General features: G+C 35.0%; 1 protein-coding gene across 1 annotated transcript in view; it reads right to left on the reverse strand.

The window, feature by feature from the left end:
* Positions 1–24,045, reverse strand: part of BRDT (bromodomain testis associated) — a 48,205-nt gene that overhangs the window by 23,561 nt on the left and 599 nt on the right. The window contains exons 2-12 of the mRNA XM_029226983.1: positions 23,560–23,697; positions 21,714–21,828; positions 17,285–17,454; positions 16,252–16,605; positions 13,694–13,822; positions 12,467–12,655; positions 11,656–11,828; positions 11,290–11,579; positions 11,084–11,197; positions 10,474–10,605; positions 2,055–2,116 (exon numbers count right to left, since the gene is read on the reverse strand). Coding sequence (XP_029082816.1) covers positions 2,055–2,116; positions 10,474–10,605; positions 11,084–11,197; positions 11,290–11,579; positions 11,656–11,828; positions 12,467–12,655; positions 13,694–13,822; positions 16,252–16,605; positions 17,285–17,454; positions 21,714–21,828; positions 23,560–23,697 — 1,866 coding nt within the window. The remainder of the gene's footprint in view (positions 1–2,054; positions 2,117–10,473; positions 10,606–11,083; positions 11,198–11,289; positions 11,580–11,655; positions 11,829–12,466; positions 12,656–13,693; positions 13,823–16,251; positions 16,606–17,284; positions 17,455–21,713; positions 21,829–23,559; positions 23,698–24,045) is intronic.

The following is a 24,045-nucleotide window of genomic DNA, read 5'->3' on the forward strand; positions in this document are numbered from 1 at the left end:
TGTCTTTGAATATGATATTAAATTAAGTCACACAAATTTATAAGGTATAAATATCACTATCTTACAAATGAGAAAACTAAGGTTTAGAACGATTAAATAACTTGGCCATTATATAGCTTATAAGCAGAGTCAAAGTCTGTGATCTTAGTTGCTAGTACACATAGACTTATACATATGTTATTAAACAGTGTTGCTTATTTTCAAATGCTTCCCTGTGATCTACTGAAAATAAAAACTGAGCTTTTATACCAAATCTAGAGACTAATCCACTTTCTTTACCCCCTTTTCCTTAGTGAATTATAGATCTAAAAGGAGGGGGTGTTTAAAAAAAGAATAACATGATGGTTGAGCCATAGACTATCAACAAATTCTGATTCCAAACTGCTAACTACTTATTAAGAAAAAGTGTATTATAATAGCTAATATTTAGTTAACACGATGTGCAAGGCACCAGGGTAAGCCTTTTATATAGTTCTTAATTTCTCACACTAATCCTATGAGTTTGGTATAATTATTATCCCCATTTACAGTTTACAATAGGACTTAGATATAAGGAAGGTAACTTAACCTAAAATCTCTCATCTATTCAGTGGCAAGCTAAGTTACAGTACCAAAGCCCAGGTACCTTGTCTACTAAGCTCTGAGTTATAGATAGTAAAGAGATGAATAAGACAATCTTCCTTCTCCATTTAATAAAGGCGTTAGAGTGAGTGAGCCGATAAGGCAAGTGTATGAATACCTATGCTAGTTTGAATAAAACAAAGGACATAGAAATGTTTATCCCAACAATAATACAGACCCAAGCCCAAAGCTTAAAGGCAAATGCTGAGATTTAAATCAGCAAAACAACACTTTCTGAAACACACAAATATGTGCATTTATTCATGATCCTATAAATATATTTCCTCTTTTGTCTTAAATGAGCATTTTCTTCTTCAGTGAGTGACACTGGAAAAAACTTGGTCACAAACAGATCATAAACATAGCATTCTATGTGCTATGTACTGAGAATTATTCCAAAGTTTGTTCATAACTTGACATAATTTTCTGATTCCACTAATACCTATGGCAGACAGATCATCTGGATCTTCCTTCCACTCAAAAACCTTTGAGAGCTCACGCCTACCTAACAAATTAAATATTAACACTTTATCTAGGTGTGCAAAGCCTTCCCTATTATATCTCCAAAGCCAACTAATCCCATACAAACACCCTCTGCTACCATATTTCCCTGAACACACCTCCTGTGCTTCCCCCCCACCCTCTTACTGCTACTACCTCTGTTTAAAAAAGTAAGTCCCTAATCAGCATGTCAATATACTAACCATTTCTTCCCTTTCCCTGTAATTTAAAACCCATTTTAAGCATTCCCTCCTTCAGGCAGTATATATATATTCCTCCTTTATTTTCTCAATATATTATGAATATAGATGATTATAGCACTAATCATACAATCTCTTAACTGTATGATTATCTCTCTTCTCACAACTAAGAGATCCTTCAAGACAGTATTATTTATGTTGTATTTCCCCTAACCTAGAGTTAGATGTTGTTAAGTAAGTTTATGATTTAATAAAAGGTATACACCTGTAATTCTATATTTGGGATGGGTACAAAGGATTAAAAGTTTTATGAGGATTAGTAGTAAAAGATAAAATTACTTTTATTCTTTTTAAAGCACGTCAACTACTAATCAAACATAGATGTGCTAAAAATGAATAGTTGGTAATTGGTACGCACACGGGGACACCAAGACCTTCTCTCTGTATTTAGACTCTCAAGACTAAGCTGAAATTTCTATAATTTGTTCAACTTACCTGTCTGACTAAATCATAAAAAAGTCACATCTTGTTAGAAAAATGTAACCAAATCATTTCACTATTCAATCTTCTTTACAAAGAAATCTTTGAACATTTAGTTGACAAATTAAAATGAGTGACAACTCTTCATGTAAATAAAATCAAGAACAATTTTAAAGAAAGCTACTACTATACCAGTGAGCTATAACCTACATAATTTTAAAATTCTAAGGTAAAAATGAAGAATTAACTTACCTTTACTTTCTCTTTAGAAGAAGAATCATTCTGTTCTACTCCAGTAAATTTAGGAAACATTTCTGCAAACGTATATAAATATTTTAATATTTGCCAACTTAAAAAATTACCATCATCTAAATGACAGATTTTTTCACATTAGAATGAAAGTGATGATTTTAAGAAAATGGTCAACTTCTTAACTCAAGAAATTCTTTTATTTACAAATTTTTTTGCCCTCTTGCAATCAGTCAAAATTTCTAAAGGGATACTTGCTTTGAAAAGGGATATTTTCTTTTCCACATAATGGAATAAATATCCCCTCACAAATTTCAATTTAGATTATTAGGCAAAAAGAACAATGTGTTACTTCAGAGTAAAGAGCTTGAATAAGCAACAGTTTAAAAAGAAACAAGTTACAACAGAGATAAGGGTTTAAACAAGCAGTACCAATTATACTAAAATCATCTTTAACCAAGTAGCCATTAAGAGGCTTAATTAAAATAATTGAGAATTTACAAGAGAAGGGTATGTCATTATCTGAGAGGATACAGTCTTTTATTAAAAGTGAAGCTATTTGATTATACATGATAAAGTCTGCTCTGCTTGCTAAGCATTATAATAAAGATCCCATCTAATTAATACTCTGTTTACTTCCGAGCTATCTGGCAGCCTCAACTACATAGAAACAAATGGGTTTTATAGTACCTCCTTTATCTTTAGAAATGCCTTTACAGCTGACACTGGCAGTAGAGTAGATATAAAAAGAGATCTCTCTGACATGGTGCTCATAGGTTCCTCTTTCTTGATCCTACAATTGATTCTGGTGCTATCCTCCCCAGTAAGAAGCCTAAGTCAGTGTGGTAAAGCACCAAACTGGTAGTTAATGCCTTGATTCACCTCTCCAGCCAGCTTTCATGAGCCTCCTGAGCATTATTTGCCTCAGGCTTCAGGGCACCAAGGCTGGTCAACACCAGGTCTTATTCAAACTTAAAACATTCTAATTTTAATAATTACCTTCTGCCTCTTGAAATGCCATCAGTTTCCGCTGGATGTGTTACTGTTCTTTCCTAAAATGTCTGATGCTGGACACTGTTAAAATTGCTAAGTGCCACTCAATGACGTGCTTTAATTTAAAGAATTCAAGTATTTAAAATGACATGGACCATCTTAATGTCACTCCACTAAGTATTATTTTAAGTGTTGGGGGTTAGGTGGAAAGGGGAAGGGAAGAAGACAGACTGCAAAGATTGAGGGTATAGATCCAGGTAGCTTTCACATTTAGGGGAAAAGTTATGATTTCAGCTTTGATCAACAACAAAAAAAACAGACTTCATTAATACGATCATATAATATATGTACATCTATACATCTGTCTTTTTTTTGAACATCTTTATTGGAGTATAATTGCTTTACAATGGTGTGTTAGTTTCTGCTTTACAACAAAATGAATCAGTTATATATATACATATGTTCCCATATCTCTTCCCTCTTGCGTCTCCCTCCCTCCCACCCTCCCTATCCCACCCCTCCAGGCGGTCACAAAGCACCGAGCTGATCTGCCTGTGCTATGTGGCTGCTTCCCACCAGCTATCTACCTTACGTTTGGTAGTGTATATATGTTCACGCCTCTCTCTTGCTTTGTCACAGTTTACCCTTCCCCCTCCCCATATTCTCAAGTCCATTCTCTAGTAGGTCTGTGTCTTTATTCCCGTCTTACCCCTAGGTTCTTCATGACATTTTTTTTCTTAAATTCATATATATGTGTTAGCATACGGTATTTGTCTCTCTCTTTCTGACTTACTTCACTCTGTATGACAGACTCTAGGTCTATCCACCTCATTACAAATAGCTCAATTTCGTTTCTTTTTATGGCTGAGTAATATTCCATTGTATATATGTGCCACATCTTCTTTATCCATTCATCCAATGATGGACACTTAGGTTGTTTCCATCTCCAGGCTATTGTAAATAGAGCTGCAATGAACATTTTGGTACATGACTCTTTTTGAATTATGGTTTTCTCAGGGTATATGCCCAGTAGTGGGATTGCTGGGTCATACAGTAGTTCTATTTGTAGTATTTTAAGGAACCTCCATACTGTTCTCCACAGTGGCTGTATCAATTTACATTCCCACCAACAGTGCAAGAGGGTTCCCTTTTCTCCACACCCTCTCCAGCATTTATTGTTTCTAGATTTTTTGATGATGGCCATTCTAACCAGTGTGAGATGACATCTCATTGTAGTTTTGATTTGCATTTCTCTAATGATTAGTGATATACATCTGTCTTAATTATCCAAATATGCACCTAAACAAATTATTCAATGATATAAACTCTTAACTACAGTAAAAATACAACATACCACATTAGTGTTCTGACGAAAAATTCAACGGCATTATCTTAGTTCTCTGACATAAAACTAAAGCTCAGGACTATTATAAAAACTAGCACCTCAAAATCTAAAAAACACTAGAAAAAGGCATCAAAGATTTTTAATTAAAAAAAAAATCAAAAACACCAAATACAGTATGCCTCAAAAAAGTCTTACAGACTATAAATAGATGAATAATGATAGCCTAAAACTCAGTATTTTGCTTCTCATTCTACTCTTATGTAGCTGACTTTCCAGGAACATAGTAAAATAAAACTGCATATTTCTGTTTATTTATGAGTTCCTGGCCTTTGGAATTAAAAGGCAAACATACACATTTTCACTATCAAGCTTAAGACCACATTTCAATAAATGAAGAAGCCCTACCAGGTCTTACAAACATTAATAAAACTGAGCACTATAGTGACAGCATACACGCTTGTCAACTAACTTCACCAGGGATCTGTGATAATATGTATACCTACCTTGTGAGGATCCAATTGGATAAAATATGTTAACTACTAAACAAATGAATATTTTGCACATTATATAATGTGTTTTATTTTCACAGCTCCCCAAAAACCTCAATATAAAACTTTGATTGGAAAACTTTCCTTTCAAACTAAGCAAAAATTTTAATCACAGAATCAAGAAAAAGAGATCTGGCATCAAATATTTGATTGAAAGGTTTGCTAATAATCATCACCTATCAAAGCACTGAGATCAATGCTCCAGAGACACCAAATATTATCAGCAAGCCAGTACTGACTAAAAAATTTGATAAATTGAATATGAATATAATACCATACATAATGTAAAACCAGAATGTAATGCCATTACAGCAGAAAAAATTACTGAAGATTTTTAAATTAGAAAAACAAATCACACTTCTGTTGTATAGGACAGGGTACAGAAAAGTGATTGGAAGTTATTACCTTATTTTATAGGAAAGAAAGTATGTCCAGAGATGTTGAATGATTTGCCCTATTGATAAAAATCAAGTACTTTGAACGAAAGAAATCTGCTCCCTTTAAAGAATGTTTTGGTATTTTGATTTAAGTGTGTGGTGCTTATGTAATATAGAAGAACAAACCGATTATAAGCTGCCTCTTCCTTTTACCAAAGTAATTTTAACTAGAGTTTAGAAAGTGGAAACAAAAAAACACCTAGACTGATGATTCTCAAACACTGCAGCACATTAGTCACATGGAATACACTGTTTTGTTTTTGTTGGGTTTTTTTGGCGACGCCACATGAGATCATAGTTCCCGGACCAGGGATCGAATGTGGGCCTCCTGCATTGGAAGTGTGGAGTCTTAACCACTGGACTGCCAGGTAAGTCCACACATGGGATACTTTGAACACTACATTTACCTGGCCCCACCCTCCATTCAATTCAGATTTGGACACTATTTTTTAAAGTTTTACAGGTGATTCTAATGTACTGCCAAGGTTGAGAAACACTATTCTAGACAGCCTGTTTATTCAGTAAGACCCAGTTTGAACAGAAAATTTTTAAATGCACATGACAAAGTTTACCCCTATTTCTAAGACTCGTAGCTCAAGTACAGACCTCAATATATGCAAGTTTTTAATCAAGCCCGAGTCCTTGAATTTATCTTTCTGGGGCTTTAAAAACACTCTAATTGATGAGAAACTAATGAAAGTTTAAAATATTTAAATGATGAGTACTAATCATTTCTCTTAAACTTTCTAGCTTGAATGATGAAAAGTACTCCAAACTGTCATTTCATACTTCCTACATTTACTAAACCATTCTCCCCCTTAAAAGGTAAAATAAAATCTAAATTTGGACAAAGTTTGTCCTTTTTCCCTTGCATGAAAAAAAAAATGCATCATTGTCACTTCTACAGAAGATGTGGGTTGTAGTACTAAAGAGAAACGGTTATTTTACTCCTACTTTTAAGTCACCATAATTAAGAAAGTTAAAAAAAAAAAAAGGAACAATTGGTACTTAAAGAATTTCATAAATATCACTTTTAGAACATTACACTGAAGCCAATAAAAGCAAAAAGTCCAAAATATGAAGTGACAAATTCACTTTGTCTTAACCAGGTAAAGAATTGATGCCATAACCATTCAATTTCTTTGTGTATAACTGTTGCAAGAATTGAAATGATAATCATTCCTGAAAAATATTCTATTCCACACTAATCAAGTATCTGAGCTAACATTTAGACAGTTCCTGAAGTTATTTCCTACAAGGATAGAATCAAAAAAGCACTATTACCTATGAGCTGCTCCATTTGATGGTTTCTCAGTAATAGTATTAAATCTGTTAATAATATTCCTCCCTATTATATCACTCAAGATAGCCAACCTTGTTGAGCATTAGAAAACTCTCAATTGCTTGTGTGTACATTCTAGCACAGCCTAGTTAACATAGGATATATGTATCTGGAATTCATTTTATTGTCAAGCCTCATTTATATCTTTGATCTGGCATTTAATGATATTTTGGGTTATGAAAAAGTTTAGAAAGGTTTTATATTTATACCAATGTTTAATCATTGTTCTTTTTTTTTAGATAGGATTTTATTTTATTTATTTATCTATCTACTTATTTATTTGGCTGCGCCTCACGGCTTGTGGGATTTTAGTTCCCCAACCAGGGGTTGAACCCAGGCCCTTGGCAGTGAAAGCGCAGAGGCCTAACCACTGGACTGCCAGGGAATTCCCAATCATTGTTCTTGATTTCTTGGCACATGACAATTTGCATATGCCAATGTAACTCAAGAAGATAATTTAAACGGCAAAATCGAATCACATTGAAATTTGCAATTAAGTACTGCTTCTAGCCCACAGATTTCTTGCTTATAGTTTTCAAAGATTTGGGATTTCATTACAAGTCTATCTTGGAACTGATTTAGTATCTTGTTTGAAATTATAACTAAAGAAATTTTAAAATAAATCTTTCCTTGGAACTTACTCCCCTGCCATTTAATTAATCCCATTTAATGAAGCAGAATTACTCCATATTTTTCAAACACGCATAAAATAAGTTTAAAGATTACATAGAACATAATAATTAATGTGTAAACAGCTCTAACACTATTTATAACATTTAAGTGTTTTTCACAGATGTCACCCTTAAAACATTTCAGCATACCTAAACAGAGTAATATTGCAGTAAAGAGAGAAACTCATAATACAAGAAAACTACAGAAGAACCTTAAGAGTCAATACTATTAAAGAATTTCGAAAAGTTAATTTAGAGAGCTGTCCTTGATAACAGAAATTATGAAAGATTGTGACAAAAAAAAAATAACTAAATAAAAGATTGTGACTTTGTTAAGAAAACTGCATACAGTCTCAAGTTGCTAAAAAATCCAGGAAGACAGGTATTAAAAAATAGATTAAGAAAAATTACTAAAGATCAAAATCCTTCTATCAGAAAAGAATTTCTCACAGAAGCTTTCAGAAAAGATTCCACTATTAAAATTTTGGGGAAATGAAATTATATGCATATGTCCTATTTTAAATAATCAAAACTCTTATTTAATCAGAGTTCTGATAATCAAGATATTCCTATTTTAAGTTTCAGCTCTTGACAAATTGTAATAAATTTTTTTTTTTTTTTTTGCGGTACGCAGGCCTCTCACTGTTGTAGCCTCTCCCGTTGCGGAGCAACAGGCTCCGGACGCGCAGGCTCAGCGGCCATGGCTCACGGGCACAGCCGCTCCGCGGCATGTGGGATCTTCCTGGACCGGGCCACGAACCCATGTCCCCTGCATCGGCAGGCGGACTCTCAACCACTGCGCCACCAGTGAAGCCCGTAATAAATTTTAAAGTTACAAAATCTTATTTACATTTTCAGTTAATTTTTACTTATGTAACAAAGTTTTTGCTAATATATCTAATTTTCACAAATTATATTTTCTCCACAGCCCCATTTCCCCTCACCCTGAAACTTAGACTTGGGATTTGTCATCTGCTTCTTGATAACGTCATGTGCATTATTAAGAATGGTAGATGCTTTGCTTATTCTTACAATAGGTATAGCTATTGATATAGTCTGAATTAATTATTTTTCACAATTTGCAGTCCTTTTACTTATAGTTTTTGTTGTTCTCAGGAAAGTTAAAAAAATGCTGTTAGCTTACACACTAGAAATCAAGAGCCTTACAGTATTTTAATGGGTACAACTGAAGTTAACAGGAGAAAAGGTCCCATTGCTTCATTTACTAATTTATTTTATTAAGCAAAGAGATAACTGTTCTTTCCCCGTTAAGGTAAGCATTGCATTTGCAACTTATAACCTACATATACAGTGTTTTTCCAATGAAGTATGTAGTTGGTTCATAAAACAATGAAAATTTCAAAGATAAATGATAACTCATACTATCCTATCATATTAGTAGACAAACTGACCTTAGTGTCACAAACCTATACATTATCCATAAAGTAGATTGAAATATAAAAATTCGCTACCTTGACTTTAACAGTGTTTTTAAAAACATCCCCAGTTACTTGGAAAAGATGACATCAAACAAGAATAAAATAAAATAAAATAGTCATAAAATAAAAATTAAATAGTGTTTTAAAATCAGAATTCTGAGGCTGAGTTATTCTGCTAGAAAGTTAGGAAAACATAATATATATTATACTATTTTAAGAACACAATAGATGAAAAACATACTTTCCTTCAAGCAACATATTGGAAGATTCTATCAGAAACTGATAATTCAAATTAAAATTAAGGTACTTCACTGAAGCACTCTGAAGTACCTTTCTGCTAATACTCAAGGTATTTATTGATCAGTAGTCAATATATAATTAGATAATTTAATAAGAGTTTTATTCTACAAATAAAAGACAAAGTGCTCTAACTTATTAGGCCATAAATTCTTTATTAGATGAAATTACAAATGCTAGTCACAATTTAAAATACTAAATGCAAGTTAGAGTTTTTTCAGTACTTTTTTATGCTTAAAAAGTCAACTATAAGAAAATAATGTATAATCTGAGTCCTAAATTAATTTAAAAATTTTCTAGTGTGACAAATTTCAACAAAAGTAAAAATTCTGTTTATTCTAACAAAAATGTTTACGACTATATACTTCAGAAATGTAAAAACAAAATGCAGACATCAGCACCACAAATTAAAGAGAACCAAAAGTGAAACAATGTACTGCAACGGAGCAGACCCTTACTACCAGACTGAAATAGGAGGGATATTCTTACAAACAGTAAGAATTCCTAATGTGACAATATTCTGTGTGGGATGTTTTAAAGAGAGCTGAATTTCATGACAAACAAGAAATGTCTCATTTAAAATAAAGCAAAATTTTAGGCCCGGAAGTGCCCTGTATTTGAATGTGCCTTTTGGTGAACAATGATGGAATGCCTCTGCCAAGTCTGAAACCTGGGGCAGGGATTAGCTGTCAACTACACAACCATCAGTGAAAGAGTACAAAGGAAACACGAATGCCTTAAGCTTGATATAGTTGATGATAAACTATATAAGGTAACATGGTACTTTAGCACAACTGAGAATCTGAATTTAAAGTACATTTTTCTATAAATGGACAATAATCGACAGTGAAGAAAACACTGAAGTGAAAAAAATCTGCTTTACACGTTTTCTGGGATGACTGGTTTCTTAATTCAAAATGATTATTCAATTCAGAATATATTGTCACAACAGAGCAAACTTTGCAACATTAGAGTGATTTGATATATCAGAGAATAAAGTGAAAGATGTCCTCAAATAATCTTTTATTAAAAAGTGAAAATCAGCATTTTATTCTGTGCTGTTTTTTGGTATTAGGACCTGATATTATATATCAGACTATCCCACCTTTAGTAAATTATTTTCAACATTACAAGCCTGTAAGTCACATACGTATAATATGAAGTTTCACTTTACACAGTATCTCTTTTAAGGAAAATAGTTCAGATTGTCAACATGCAATTAAATAATAAGTGTGGCATCCAAACCATAGATTCTGGGTAAGTAACGAACATTTCTTCAAACGATAAGTCTCAATATTACAAGAAAAATATTTTCCCACAAGCAGAGGTATACTTAAGGGGACAGCTAACCTGATTCGGAATCACTGCTGTCTGAAGAACTTGAATCACTGCTACTACTTTCAGACTCTGATGAGCTACTGCTGCTGCTTTCACTCAGTCGGGAACCACTTCCAATGGCCTTGGATGATTGAGTTTTCTCAGCTACAGAATACGAAAAGACATTAAAAATGGCAGACATTAGGCACTTCCCTGCTGGTGCAGTGGTTAGGAATCCACCTGCCAGTGCAGGGGACATGGGTTTGAGCCCTGGTCCGGGAAGATCCCACATGCTGTGAAGCACCTAAGCCCATGTGCCACAACTACTGAGCCTGTGCTCTAGAGCTGGCGAGTCACAACTACTGATGCCCGCGAGCCACAACTACTGAGCCAGTGTGCCACAACTTCTGAAGCCCACGTGCCTAGAGCCCATGCTCCACAACAAGAGAAGCCACTGCAATGAGAAGCAAACGCACCACAACGAAGAGTAGCCCCCACTCGCCGCAACTAGAGAAAGCCTGTGTGCAGCAACAAAGACCCAATGCAGCCAAAAATCAATCAATCAATCAATAAATAAATGTATTTTTTTTTAAAATGCCAGACATTAAATAGTTACAGGAACATTTTAAAAACCGGTACCTACGTTTTGTTTGATGTTTTCTAGATTTTAACTGATTACTGACATCCTGTAACCGCTTTTCCAATTCTTGTTTTTTCTGTGAATAAAGTTCTTCTTTGGACTTCATTATTCTCTTACCTGTGTGATTTAGGAGGAAAAAAAAGAGTGAGTACAACCAAAAACTAACACAAACACCAGACTGATTTCTACTAATATAAAGAAATACATACCATGAGGTTTTACTGGTCTTTTTCTCAGACATGCAGCAACATATTTTTCCAGTTCTCTCAGTGTTGATGCTGTCAGTGCTTCAAAGTCTATATCTATCTCATTAGGGCTGGAATTTCTCAGTGAAGGCTCTCTGCACAGTATTATATGAACGACATGCCCAAGTTTATCTCCAGGGAGTTTGTTTATATCCAAGCTTAACTGTCTTTTCTCATCATAGTTCATAGGTTTAGCATTATCTTTATCTTCAGATTTCGCAGCGAAGACCTGTTGTTTCCCCTTCTTTGGCTGACTGTAACAAAAGTTAAATTTAATCAAATGTATTTTAGATAATGTTATTTTAATAAGGCATCATTAAAGATACTTACTTGCACTTGGACTTTTCCTTTAATTTTATTTGCTTAAACTTTTTCCTTGGATTTTCATCTCTGTTATCAATCTTTTCTTTTTTCTTTTCCCTTTTAGACTTCTCATGCTTTCTCTTTCGCTTATTGAAAGGTACTTGGGACAGAACCGGTAGCTGTTGATGAACAGCTTTAAGCTGAAAAAGGAAAAATTCTTTAAACATTCATGGCTCTAAATAATTAAAGACAGTAGAAAAAAATGAAGGCACTCAAAAGTCAACATTATCCTTTGTGAAATTCATTTCCTTCAGGTTGATATTTCATTTCACAAATTCATTATTTTGAAAGGCATATGTTAAATTTCAAAGACTACCATGTACTCAACCCATAAACTTAAATAGTAATCTAAAAACAGACCAAGAATCATTAATTTTTCCAGGCAGTCTTAAGTCTTAAATCATTGATTTTTCAGGATTGAGCTCAAAGCAGGTTAACATTTTATCACAAAAGGTAACAAATATTAAAAAAAGATCTCATCCATAAACTATCCAGGTTATGTCATATAAATTGTTTCAATGAGAATTGTGGTTAGGCATTTATTGTGATTAGGAATTGTGATTAGGAATATAAATAACAGAATTTTAAGATGTATATATTTTTGAGTGGGAAAAGACTATTAAACATTAAAAATGTGCCCATAAGTAAATAAAGTCACAGTTAATACGTGATCTAAATATAACAGCTTTTAATCTACAAATAGGATTTTATAATAGATCAGCAGCAGCAGCAGCTCATAGAAAGAATATAAAAACTTTGTAACAATATAAACAACTACCTGCTTCTGAAGCTTTTCAAGACTCTGAGCTTGTTCATCTTCAGAATCACTAGAAGAGTTATCTGCAGAGGAAGCTTCACTACTCCTTTCTCTACCAAGGGTTTCTGTGGTATCTGTTTTGATGTAACATACAGGCATACTCTCAACAGGTTCATCTGGGATCTTTGCAAAATGCATTTCGAAAACATCCTACAATGGAAAATCAGACTCTTAAGGTCTTCTGCGTTTCTGATTTAATGCAGCAATAACATCTTTTAAGAAAAGGTACATTACAGTGTCATTTTTTTTTTTTTTCTGTCTGTACCTCACGGCTTGCCAGATCCCAGTTACCCGACCAGGACTGAACTCGGCCCCTCGGCAGTGAAAGCACAGAGTCCTAACTACTGGACTGCCAGGGAATTCCCTCAGTGTCTTTTTTTTTTTGCGGTACGCGGGCCTCTCACTATCGTGGCCTCTCCCATTGTGGAGCACAGGCTCCGGACGCACAGGCTCAGCGGCCATGGCTCACGGGCCCAGCCGCTCTGTGGCGTGTGGGATCTTCCTGGACCGGGGCACGAACCCGTGTCCCCTGCATCGGCAGGCGGACTCTCAACCACTGCGCCACCAGGGAAGCCCCTCAGTGTCATATTTTGATGAGAATTCTATTTTTCCTTGTGGTACTCATTTCACAATATATACATATATCATAATGTATACCTTAAACTAATACAATGTCAATTATATCCCTATAAAACTGGAGGAAAAAAAGATTTACCAGAAATATAATAAGACTCATGCTTCCCTGCCTACCAACCTTAGCAACTTTTCTCCATTTTTCCAGGTAAGACAGACCTCTCAGATTATATAGGGGAAGTCCTTTTAAGATCTCCTGCCCTGTGGCTGGTGCATCATTCTACTACCTCCCAATGGCTTAGCCTCAAAAGTCCTTGAGCCTTCCCTTCAGTGGGACACTGACTGCAGTCAACCCTCTCTCAGATACCTACTGTCCTCTCTTCACTACTATTTCCCCACTACCTTCTATATGTAGGGCAGCTTCATTAACAGATTTACTACGAATGGATGCTGTGCCTCAGAAAACAAACCACCCCCACAATTTTAAGAGTATAAATTATGCTTTATTACTTGGCGGGGGTGGGGAGTGTATTCTTTATCTCTTGAGTTATGGTTCTAAAATTTTTAAACTATGTTCAGAGGAAACTCACTTTCAGAGCACAAGTAAAAACTCACCTGAAGCATTCTTGCCATTGTAACTACTTCATGATCTGGAGGACTGTATTGGTAGCAATTCATGAACATTAATCTAACATCTGCAGCAAATTCATACGCATGTTTATATTCTTGGTTATCCATTTTTGCCTAAATTAAGGAAAAATTACAGGATTCATCAACAATATAGTTCAATAATTGTTTGAGCACCTATGTTAAGTGTTTATATTATGAAATAATTCAAACATACAGAGGAATAATAGATAATACCAAAACCAGATACCCACCATCCAGATGTGACAAACATTAAAATTCTGCTACGCTTGTTTTGTATTTTTAGACTTTGAAAAAATCCAGTGAATTCTGACAAGTAGAGACAAAGGAGGGTGTTTCAAGTAAAGAAGAGAACAGGAACAAAACCACAAAAGCAGGAAAAAAACAGTGTTTCCAGATAATCTTGGATAGACCAGTTTGATTGTGGGAAAACAGTGAATAAATAAACTCCTTAAATGAGCCTTGAACATCTAAATGAAAGGTTTATACTGTATTAAAATTCTCCTGGGAATGAAAAGACATTAAAAATTGAACAGAAGAGAAATATCAGGATGGGTTACATTTTTAGGTAGCTGCATATAAAGTGGATAGAAGTGAGGATACAGAGTAGCCAGGTAGGCAGCCACTATAAAAAGAAAAATGAGCGGTCAAGAAAATCTTGACAAAACAAGATTGGGCAAATCTTGGGCAAAACAAGCGTATATTAACAGACAATCCATGAATAAATACAAAAGGCCAATAAACAAATACAGCATGCCAGACATCATTTGTAATTAAAGAAACACAAAATTAAAACAAGAAACATAATTTTCTACCACTCAGATCACTGGCAACTGGGAATGATTTCGGAGAACTAAATTAAATAAAGTCACTATCTTCTTATCCCTGGAATTCTATAATAGCCTCCTAAATAACCCAGTCTCCACATTGCTGCTACAGAAGTTACTGTAGGAATCAAATATGAGGACATAATCCTCATGTTTAATGCCAGCTCTAGGCCTCTACAATGAGGGTCTTTCATGTTCAAGCCCCAGTTTCCATCCAGTCTCATTTTCCCCTACTCACTGCTTCATATTGTGTCTCATGTTGCCTTAAATATTGTATTCTGGATGCTTTTATGATCTGAGGGCCTTCCAAGTTGCTCCCCCTGCCTGGAATGTCCTATAACTCAGGGGTCCCCAACCCCCAGTCCTGTTAGGAATAGGGCCACACAGCAGGAGGTGAATGGCGGGTGAGCAAGCGAAGCTTCATCTGCTCCTCCTCGTCGCTTGCATTATCACCTGAACCATCCCCCCACCGACCCATCCGTGGAAAAATTGTCTTCCACGAAACCGGTCCCTGGTGCCAAAAAGGTTGGGGACCGATGCTATAACTTACTAAGTCTTACTTATCCTTTAAGACTCAGCTCAGGTTTACCTATTTCAGGTATTGTTTCATGACCTCTCATGTAAGTATTAGGGGAAAGTAGAAAAGCATATTTTGAAGAGATAATGCTTAAAATTTTTTTAGAACTTCAAACATGAGCTTCAGATTGAAAGTGCTAATTTCCAATCAAGATGAATAAAATTAAATTCACAACCAGCGAGAGGAAAGACAGACTGCCTACAAAGGGATGACAAGTAGACTGACAGCAGACTTCCTAGCAGCAACAATAAATGCCAAAGGATATTGTCCTAGTGCTGAGGGAAAATAACTGGTTGTTCTAGAATTCTATAGTCAGTTAAAGAACCATTCAAGAATAAAGACAAAATACAGATACTTTCAGAGATAAGGCTATTAAGAGTTTACTACCTATAAATGCTCATGGAAGAACCACTGAAGTTGGCACTTCAGCAAAAAGAAAAACAAACTAAGAGGGGAAAGAGTAAGAAGCAAGAAATGAGGGTGAGCACAAAAATCAGTAACATGTTAATAAACAATGTTGATGATGAAATAATAAAACAAAACTGTGTTTAAAAGAACCAAACTTCTAGACAATAATAAAGAACAAGGAGTACAATGAGTAGTCATTCAGGAGGAACACTGAGATAATGCATCATTCTGAAAATGCTACAGTTCTACTCTTTTAGTAGTTTCCCTTAAAATGAATACACATAATTAAATTTTTCCAATAATTTAAAGCTTCCAAATCAGCAATAAAGAAAACTTACCAATCTGGCAGAAGACCAAAAAATGCAGAGAGGATTAGAAACCACATAAATGCCTTGCCAAAAGAACCTTTTTTGCGTTATAATTATGCAAATTAAAAATACTTTTAATATATAACAAGAAAATATCTACAAAGTAAAAATTCAGGGTAGAGTTGTATTACATACTGTACCTCAAACATTGTGGTAAATAACCATGAATGTGTTTGAACTAAAAAAAATAAAAACATAACACTTTAAAATGTTCCCATGATTTACTTCAGGTGGTATGACTGCTGGTGATTTTTTCTTTTATCCTTTTCTGAATTTTAAATTTATGATGACAAGATTACTTTTATAATCAAGAAAAGAAGTTCCTCCTATTAACACAACATTTACCTTGATGGTTCCAAGATCCATTGGATTTTTCACAATATCATTGTAGTTATGCAGTCCCAAAGCATTAATGTCAACAGGATTATAAAAGGGCCATGCATATGACAAGTGTTTCTTTGCAAGCATTTCTTTAAGAATCTCATTACAGTGCCTTAATTGTTCGGTTACTTGAACATTCTTTACAACTTTATATTGTTGCTGAGAATCCGTCAAAACATTCATCAGCACATTTTCTTTTATAGGTGGCATTTTCCCTGATTTTTTTTCAGTAAGTGTTGGGGAAGATTCACCACTTGCTTTAACTACTGAAGCTGTAGGAATTGTTGTATTTGCTTTCCTCTTCATACCCTTTGTAACCTAAAACAAAACAATTTAAAAACAAAAAGAAAACTATATATAAGGTGACATTCAGAGCAACAGTTTCCACACTTTGATCATTACCCTTATCAGTTAAAAAATGGAAATGATATTTAGCACCAAGTCTTCCGTGTATTAAGTATTAGTAAAGGTTAATTTTTCTTTCATAGGTAAAATAAATAGTTCAGATATTTCCTTCCCACATCCCAAAGAACTGTCTGGTACAAACCTTTGAGACCAATGAAAGATGGGGGGAAAAAGTCACGGTTACATCAAAAAGTTTCTGAATACCTGAAACCAGCTAGGGTATACAATTTTAAAAAAGAAAATTATCAACCCACCAAGTTGTGAGCCAATAAAAGTTATATCACCCAAAAAAGAAAAAAAAAAGTAGTTAGACAACTGATATTAATACTACAAAGATACTAAATCAGTTCAAATTCTACCTAAGGAATCTCTAAAATTTGGTTTGCCTCCCAGGTCTCTGTTCACAAAATGTACACAGACAAAAAGACTGACTGCTGTATGCTGAAGATCAATTTTCTTATCAACTTATAAAAAGGTATAAACTAACACACCATTGTAAAGCAATTATACTCCAATAAAGATGTTTAAAAAAAAAGATACAGACATCACATCAAACTTACACTGAAACATTTTAATGCTACAGTAAACTTACTTGGGTGCCTGTTTGTGAGGCAGAGTTCAGTGGAGCACTTTGTGCCATGTTTGAAGGAGAAATAGATGTTTCGGGAAATACAGAGGGAATTGCTTGCTGCTTAATTATTTTTTCCAGTGCTTTGAGGGATTGTTTTTCTTTAACAGAAACTGCTGCATTCTGTTGAGTATCTAGTAAAGTGTGAACCAGAGTCAGTATCTGAGTAAAACATAAAACTATTTTTCTTTTAGCATTCTACTTTAATACATTTAGTTCAGCTTTTAAAAATATAAACACAGTTTACACTCCCATTCCCCTTTGAAACCCTCCCACACATACTTGCTGACAGTTAGACTGATTTAGATATAATACTGGAGACTTCAAAACCTGTTATATTAATGGTAGGTTTATCAATTTTATTCAAAAAGGTACCTGGCTTAAACTCAGACTAACAGAGCTCTGTGATTTTAGCTTCAGATTGCTGTAAACCCAAGCAAAAATTTCAGACACCCTGGTGATAACTATATGGTACTACGTGAGGTCTTCAGAATGCTCTGCCTAAATATCCTAGGACATTTGTTTCAGATAGTCCATCACTGGCTAACACAGAACAACAGATGTGAACATAATTCTCTTATCAAAGGAACATTTGTGCATGTTCTTTTGCCCTATATGTTCCCAAACAGTGCTAGGACTGGAGACATTTGGATCACATCACCTTGAAATCTATTACAGTCAGCACTCAGTATCCATAGGTTCCACATCTGCGGATTCAACCAACCTTGGATACAACACTCAGAGGCAACCCACAGATACGGGGGACACTGTACTATGCCATTTTATATAAAGAACTTGAGCATCCGAAGATTTTGGTATCCACGGATGGGTCCTGGAACCAGTCCCTTGTGGATTCTGAGGGATGACTGTATTTCAAAAGCCCATCCTTCCATCTAGGCAACTCTATTCTTCTAATTGCCCAGGCCAAAAACTTTGGAGTCATCTGTGACTCCACCCTCTCTCAAACCCAATTTCCAATCCATTAGCAAACGTTTTTGCTCTATCTTCTTATCCAGAATCCAACTATTATTATAGGTGGTAATAACCCTGAATTACTGCAGTAATTATTACTGCAGTAGCATCCTACAAGGCCTTCTTTCCTTCTGCTTTTTTTTTTTTTTTTTTTTTTGCGGTACACAGGCCTCTCACTGTTGTGGCCTCTCCTGTTGCGGAGCACAGGCTCAGCGGCCATGGCTCACAGGCCCAGCCACTCCGCGGCATGTAGGATCTTCCCAGACCGGGGCACGAACCCGTGTCCCCTGCATCGGCAGGCGGACTCTCAACCACTGCACCACCAGGGAAGCCACCCCCCTTCTGCTTTTTACATCCTATAGTCTATTCTCAAAACAGCAAGCAAAGGGATCTTTTAAAATTCAAATAAGATCATGACACTTCTGCTTAATGTCCAGTGGCTTCTAATCTTCTCTCCAAGTAAAAGCCAAAGTCCTCACAATGGCTTGTAAGGAACCATGTGACCTCTCTACTTTTTCCCCCTACCTCTGTGCTCCTTCCAACCTCAATTTCTATCACCCTTCCCCTCACTTATTTCACTCCAGACTACTGGCCTGCTGTCCTCAAGTTTGGTAACCATAAGCAGACTATTTGCTCTGCCTGGCAGGAGACAGCCTCATGGCTCACTTCAACACTCCCTTCAGGCTTTACTCAAATGTCACCTTCTCAAGCCACCCTATATAAAGCAACCCTCTCTATTCCACTACTCTTTAGTTCTCTTATTTTTTCCATGTCATTATCATATTTGACATACAACATATAGTATCCCTGACTCTCCAAATTCTATAAATCTGGGAGTTAATAGAACACAGATGGATTTTATGAAAATATCTAATACCAAGCCCTGAAAAATACCTCAATATTTAGAGATTGAGTAGAAGAGGATGATAAGGCCAAGAAGGCTACAGAATGGGAAGTAAACCCTCACAACTAGTGTGCACCAAGAAATAACGGCATTTCAAGAGACAGCAGCCTTCTGAAGCAACTGATAGGGATCAAGTAAAATGAGAACAGAAAAATATTACTTAAATTTAGCAACATAAAGACTACTGACAAGCCTTTCTAGTGATGTAGTAAGGCTAGAACCTATGCTGAAGTGAGTTCATGAGTATGTAAGAGGAAAGCAAAAAACAGGACAGTGGCTGGAAGGATATAGGGAAAAGATGAGTTTTAAAGATGAGATACTAGAGCATGTTTATAGTATAATAAAACTAACCTGATAGAGAATGAAAGATTAATGACGCATGAAACAAAGGGGATAACCAAAGGAATAAAATCCTTAAGAAGGTAAGGAGGGAAGCAAGATCCAGGTCATAAATGAAGGCGATGGCCCAAAGTGATGGAAGGGAAAAGGCCTTTGCCCTAGCTGAGCCCTCTGCCTGGAATGTTCTTTGTTCAAATCTTAACTTCTCAATGAGGCCTACTTTGAACCTATCACGTATGTCTCTCTTTCACTACTAGAATGTAAACTCCGAGATAGCAAAAGTTTTTGTTTTGTTCATTGATGTATCCCAAGAATACAGAACAGTGTTCTGGTACATAAGAGGTACCCAAATATTTGTTCAATCAGTAAATCAACACCAATTCAATTCAAAGTACTACTTAAAAAATTTTTTTTCTTTGCCATAAAGTATCAACATGTAACCACATTATTTAGACTAGCTACTGTCACATGGCAGTTTCCCTACCACTGTGCATGAAAAATGACATGACTTAGGCAGTAGAAAGCTCCTACTAAAAGTTACTTGGAAACCTAGACCTTCACACCAAAGCCCAATCCTACCTATCTGTCAAGGCCAAACTCAAGTTCTATCACCTCTAAAGCCCTTCCCAGCTTTTCCAGTGCAAGTCAATTTCTCACTCTTGAACCATAGCACACACCACGTGTAATTTCACCTGACACTTATTGTAATGCATTGCCTTATTATTTTAAAAAGTTTTATTTCTAACTTAAATGTAAATTTAAACTGAGAGTTAGGGTGGTTATACTTTTTTGTAGTCCCAAAGTACGTGCCTTATAGGGACAAACATCCAAGTGGGTACTGACAGAAAAACAAGGTCAAAGAACTTTTGTCTAAGGGAAACCTATGCTTTTAGCAATAACCTGAGCACCTGAAATAAGCAGCTACAACTTAACCATCAAGAAACTGTTAAAGTGTTGTTTTAAAGGAAAAAATTCTAAAGGTAAGTAATTTTCACCTTGCTAGAGATAATATTTTAAGTCAGCAATAATTATCACCTTGTTTTAACAATTTAAGTAACATACCGATCTATGTGTTTTTTGCCTCACAAGGGCTTATTTTAAACCTCTTGTGGAAATCTATGCTTATATGGTCAGACTTACGATCAATCTTCTCCAAAAATAATAAAATAAAAACTTTATTAAACAGTGAGTATCTCACAGGATGGATGGAAAGCAAGCTATAAGTCATGACCCATCCTAAAGATCTATTAACAACCAGCAAAAAAGTACATCATACTATCAATAAAACAACCTCAACCATCACCTGAATTGGTACAAGTCTCATATGTCCCAGCCACTTAACATATACTTTACAAAAATTTACAACCATGAAAGCTAAATATTTTCCAGATACTATAGATGAGGAAACTAACATGGAATGATTAAGGAACTTAACCAAGGTTTACAGCTTCAGTGACCCAAAGATAAACCAACATTTGACCTATGACAATCTTGATTAACCTCTACAATAAACCCATCTGAATACTTAAGATTAATTTTATAACTTCATATTTAAATATTAGGATTATTAGCTGTAAAACATCTCCCCCTAAAGTTCTGAGTTAAGATCTAGAAAAAGAGCATCTTCAGACCCGCCAGCAACACTTCATTCTTAGCTATGGGATCTTCTGACACAGAGAAATGCTGGCAATTTTGGCCCTCTTAATTAGTATAGCACAGATACATGATCTACTACAATAGTAATAGTAACTGTGAATTACTTGGTGCCTACTAAGTGAATGGCACTATTCTATAGGAAACTTTGCTCCAAGGCCATAATCTATACAGTCCTCCCAATCTTGTATGATAGCCATCCTTGTGCTCAAGGTTTAGCAGATTGTTTAAAGGGACATTTTAGATGTAAAAGGACTTCTAGATGTCTACCTCCTTTCAGGTATTTATTATTTTATTTATTTTTATTTATTAATTTTTTTGGCCATGCCGCATGGCTTGCAGGATTAGTTCCCCGACCAGAGGTCGAACCCGGGCCCTTGGCAGTGAGAGTGCCAAGTCTTAACCACTGGACTGCCAGGGAATTCCCAGGGATTTATTATTTAATTATAGTCATTATACTTATACACACATTCAAATATATATGGAAAAGAGAAAGAAAGAGAACATAAACCTTTTCTTGCTTACCTTTCTTTATTCTTTCCTTACCACCCACAACTTGCTCTTCTTGTGGCATCTGAGATAATTTCTGTCTGAACAGCTTTTCTAGAGCTTGTGCCATAAGAACGATGTCATCTCCAGGCTAGAAAATATATAAAATGTAACATAAGTTTACACAGTATGGTCACTGTATCAAATTTCTATAATTCAGGCTACCTTAGTGAAGGCAGTGCCACAGTACTCTTAGACAGTATTTACTAAACAGTATTTATCGCTTCTAAATTAAGTATAGCAGCTCACTTTTAAAATTCTAACATCCTACCCCTATAACTTCTAAAAAGGACTGAGGATGCCATTCTGAGCACTAAGGGTTAAAATCCAACCAATCCTACTAATACAAAAAGGTATTAGAAATTAGAATTTCTACCTTACAAATAGGATAAAGTAAAACTTGTTCATGGCTGTGAAAAGTACCTCATGGTTTGACTTGATGTGATTCAATTTTCAATTAACTAAGCAATAAAGTGACACTGTAGAGCTAAGTTTTTAAATCTTAACTATCGGCTTAGAAGTCTTCATCTTGCTTTACTTGACTACTGAGAAAAAACTAAATTACAAAGCAAAGCCTAAAGCAGACACCTATTTCTAAGTTAGGTAGTTCAGGAAAATTACTGAATTTTGTTTTAAAATATTAAATGTAAGAGGACTCTTTACAGTTATTAAATTAAAATGAATTTGCCAATGGTACTTTCAGAATACCATTAGCTCTGATTTTTAAAAAATTCATAGTAGCTAATAGTCTTAAATCTATTATACATAAGGTGGCACTGATGATTACCTTGGAAACTAAACCAACATTTCTATTACATTTCAGTGTCACTAGTGATTTTGAATAAATGGAAAATAAGTTTTAAAAATTTTACATAGCATACAACAGCTTGAAAAGGATGCAGTACTTAGGGAAACAGGAATCCTATATGGAGGAAAATTGAATACACAAATCCAATTTTATGGATGAAGACAAAAGTGAAGATTAAGTTCAAAATGTCCACATATATTATCATACAGGCTAACACATTAACACAGATGCAAAACTACTACTGAGATATAACACAATGTGTCTGATCTTTAAGTTAACTTGTATGAAGTTTAGAAGTATGTAATTTGGCCTTCCCTGATGGTGCAGTGGTTAAGAATCCGCCTGCCAATGCAGGGGACACGGGTTCGAACCCTGGTCTGGGAAGATCTCTCATGCCGCAGAGCAACCTAAGCCCATGCGCCACAACTACTGAGCCTGCGCTATAGAGCCCGTGCTCCGCAACAAGAGAAGCCACGGCAATGAGAAGCCCGCGCGCCCCGCTCACCGCAACTAGAGAAAGCCCGCGCCCAGCAACAAAGACCCAACTCAGCCAAAAATAAATAAATAAATAAATTTATTGAAAGAAAAAATAAGTATGTCAGTTGTTTGGCTTCTTAGATTATAACTAGAGATCCATGCCATAAAAATTTAACCAAGATTAGTGTATAATAAGATTTATCATTCATATTTTAACTAAAAAGGCAGAAGTGTAGTAGAGAACATTTTGAGATAACAATTTATTCACAGAAACCAGCAATCATTAGTATTTTATTTTTAAAAACATAATAAGCCATTATAGCTATTCAGACAAAAATATAGCAAAAAATATGGCAAAATGAACAAATATTGATACATGAAAATTAGGAAATAAAGTAAAAAACATTATCTTTAAAAATATGGAATGTACCCCAAATCAAGACTTGAAATTTGAAATCAGCACACTTATTTATACATATCTCTTTGCTCTGTATGTAAGAGAAAAGAATTAGCAAGTATAGCATAAGGCTTACAGACCTTGTTGTATAAATAACAATTTGAAAACATTGTATTGAAGTCTTCTATACATTCCGAAGCTTTCACATAATATTTATGTTCCAAGCGTTTCCGGATTGTATTTAAATCCATTGGGTTTTTTATTATGGTATAATAATCCTATGGTGTAAGAAGAAATTCTAAATGTTAGTAGTAAGAATGAATTCACTACAACAATTGGTACACAAAGAAATTTAAGAAGCTATACACCTGTAACTAGAGAGAGCAACTGATTAAAAGCAATAATATAGAAACCAAAACCTTTTGCGATGAGAAACAAAGTTGATTACCATGGCATTTTTCTTCAGAGAGAAGGAAAAAAAAAGCCAATAAAGAAAGAATAACGAAATAATATAAGAGTAGAACCATCCTGGAAAATAACAAGGGCATGAAGAAAAAGAAACTAGAATTTATGGAGTCTGACAAACCCAGAGTACAATCCCAGCTCTACAGTTTACTAGTTATATT

The sequence above is a fragment of the Monodon monoceros genome, unplaced genomic scaffold (genome assembly GCF_005190385.1).
Source record: "Monodon monoceros isolate NGI ecotype Baffin Bay Population unplaced genomic scaffold, NGI_Narwhal_1 Super_Scaffold_18, whole genome shotgun sequence".
NCBI lineage: Eukaryota > Metazoa > Chordata > Mammalia > Artiodactyla > Monodontidae > Monodon > Monodon monoceros.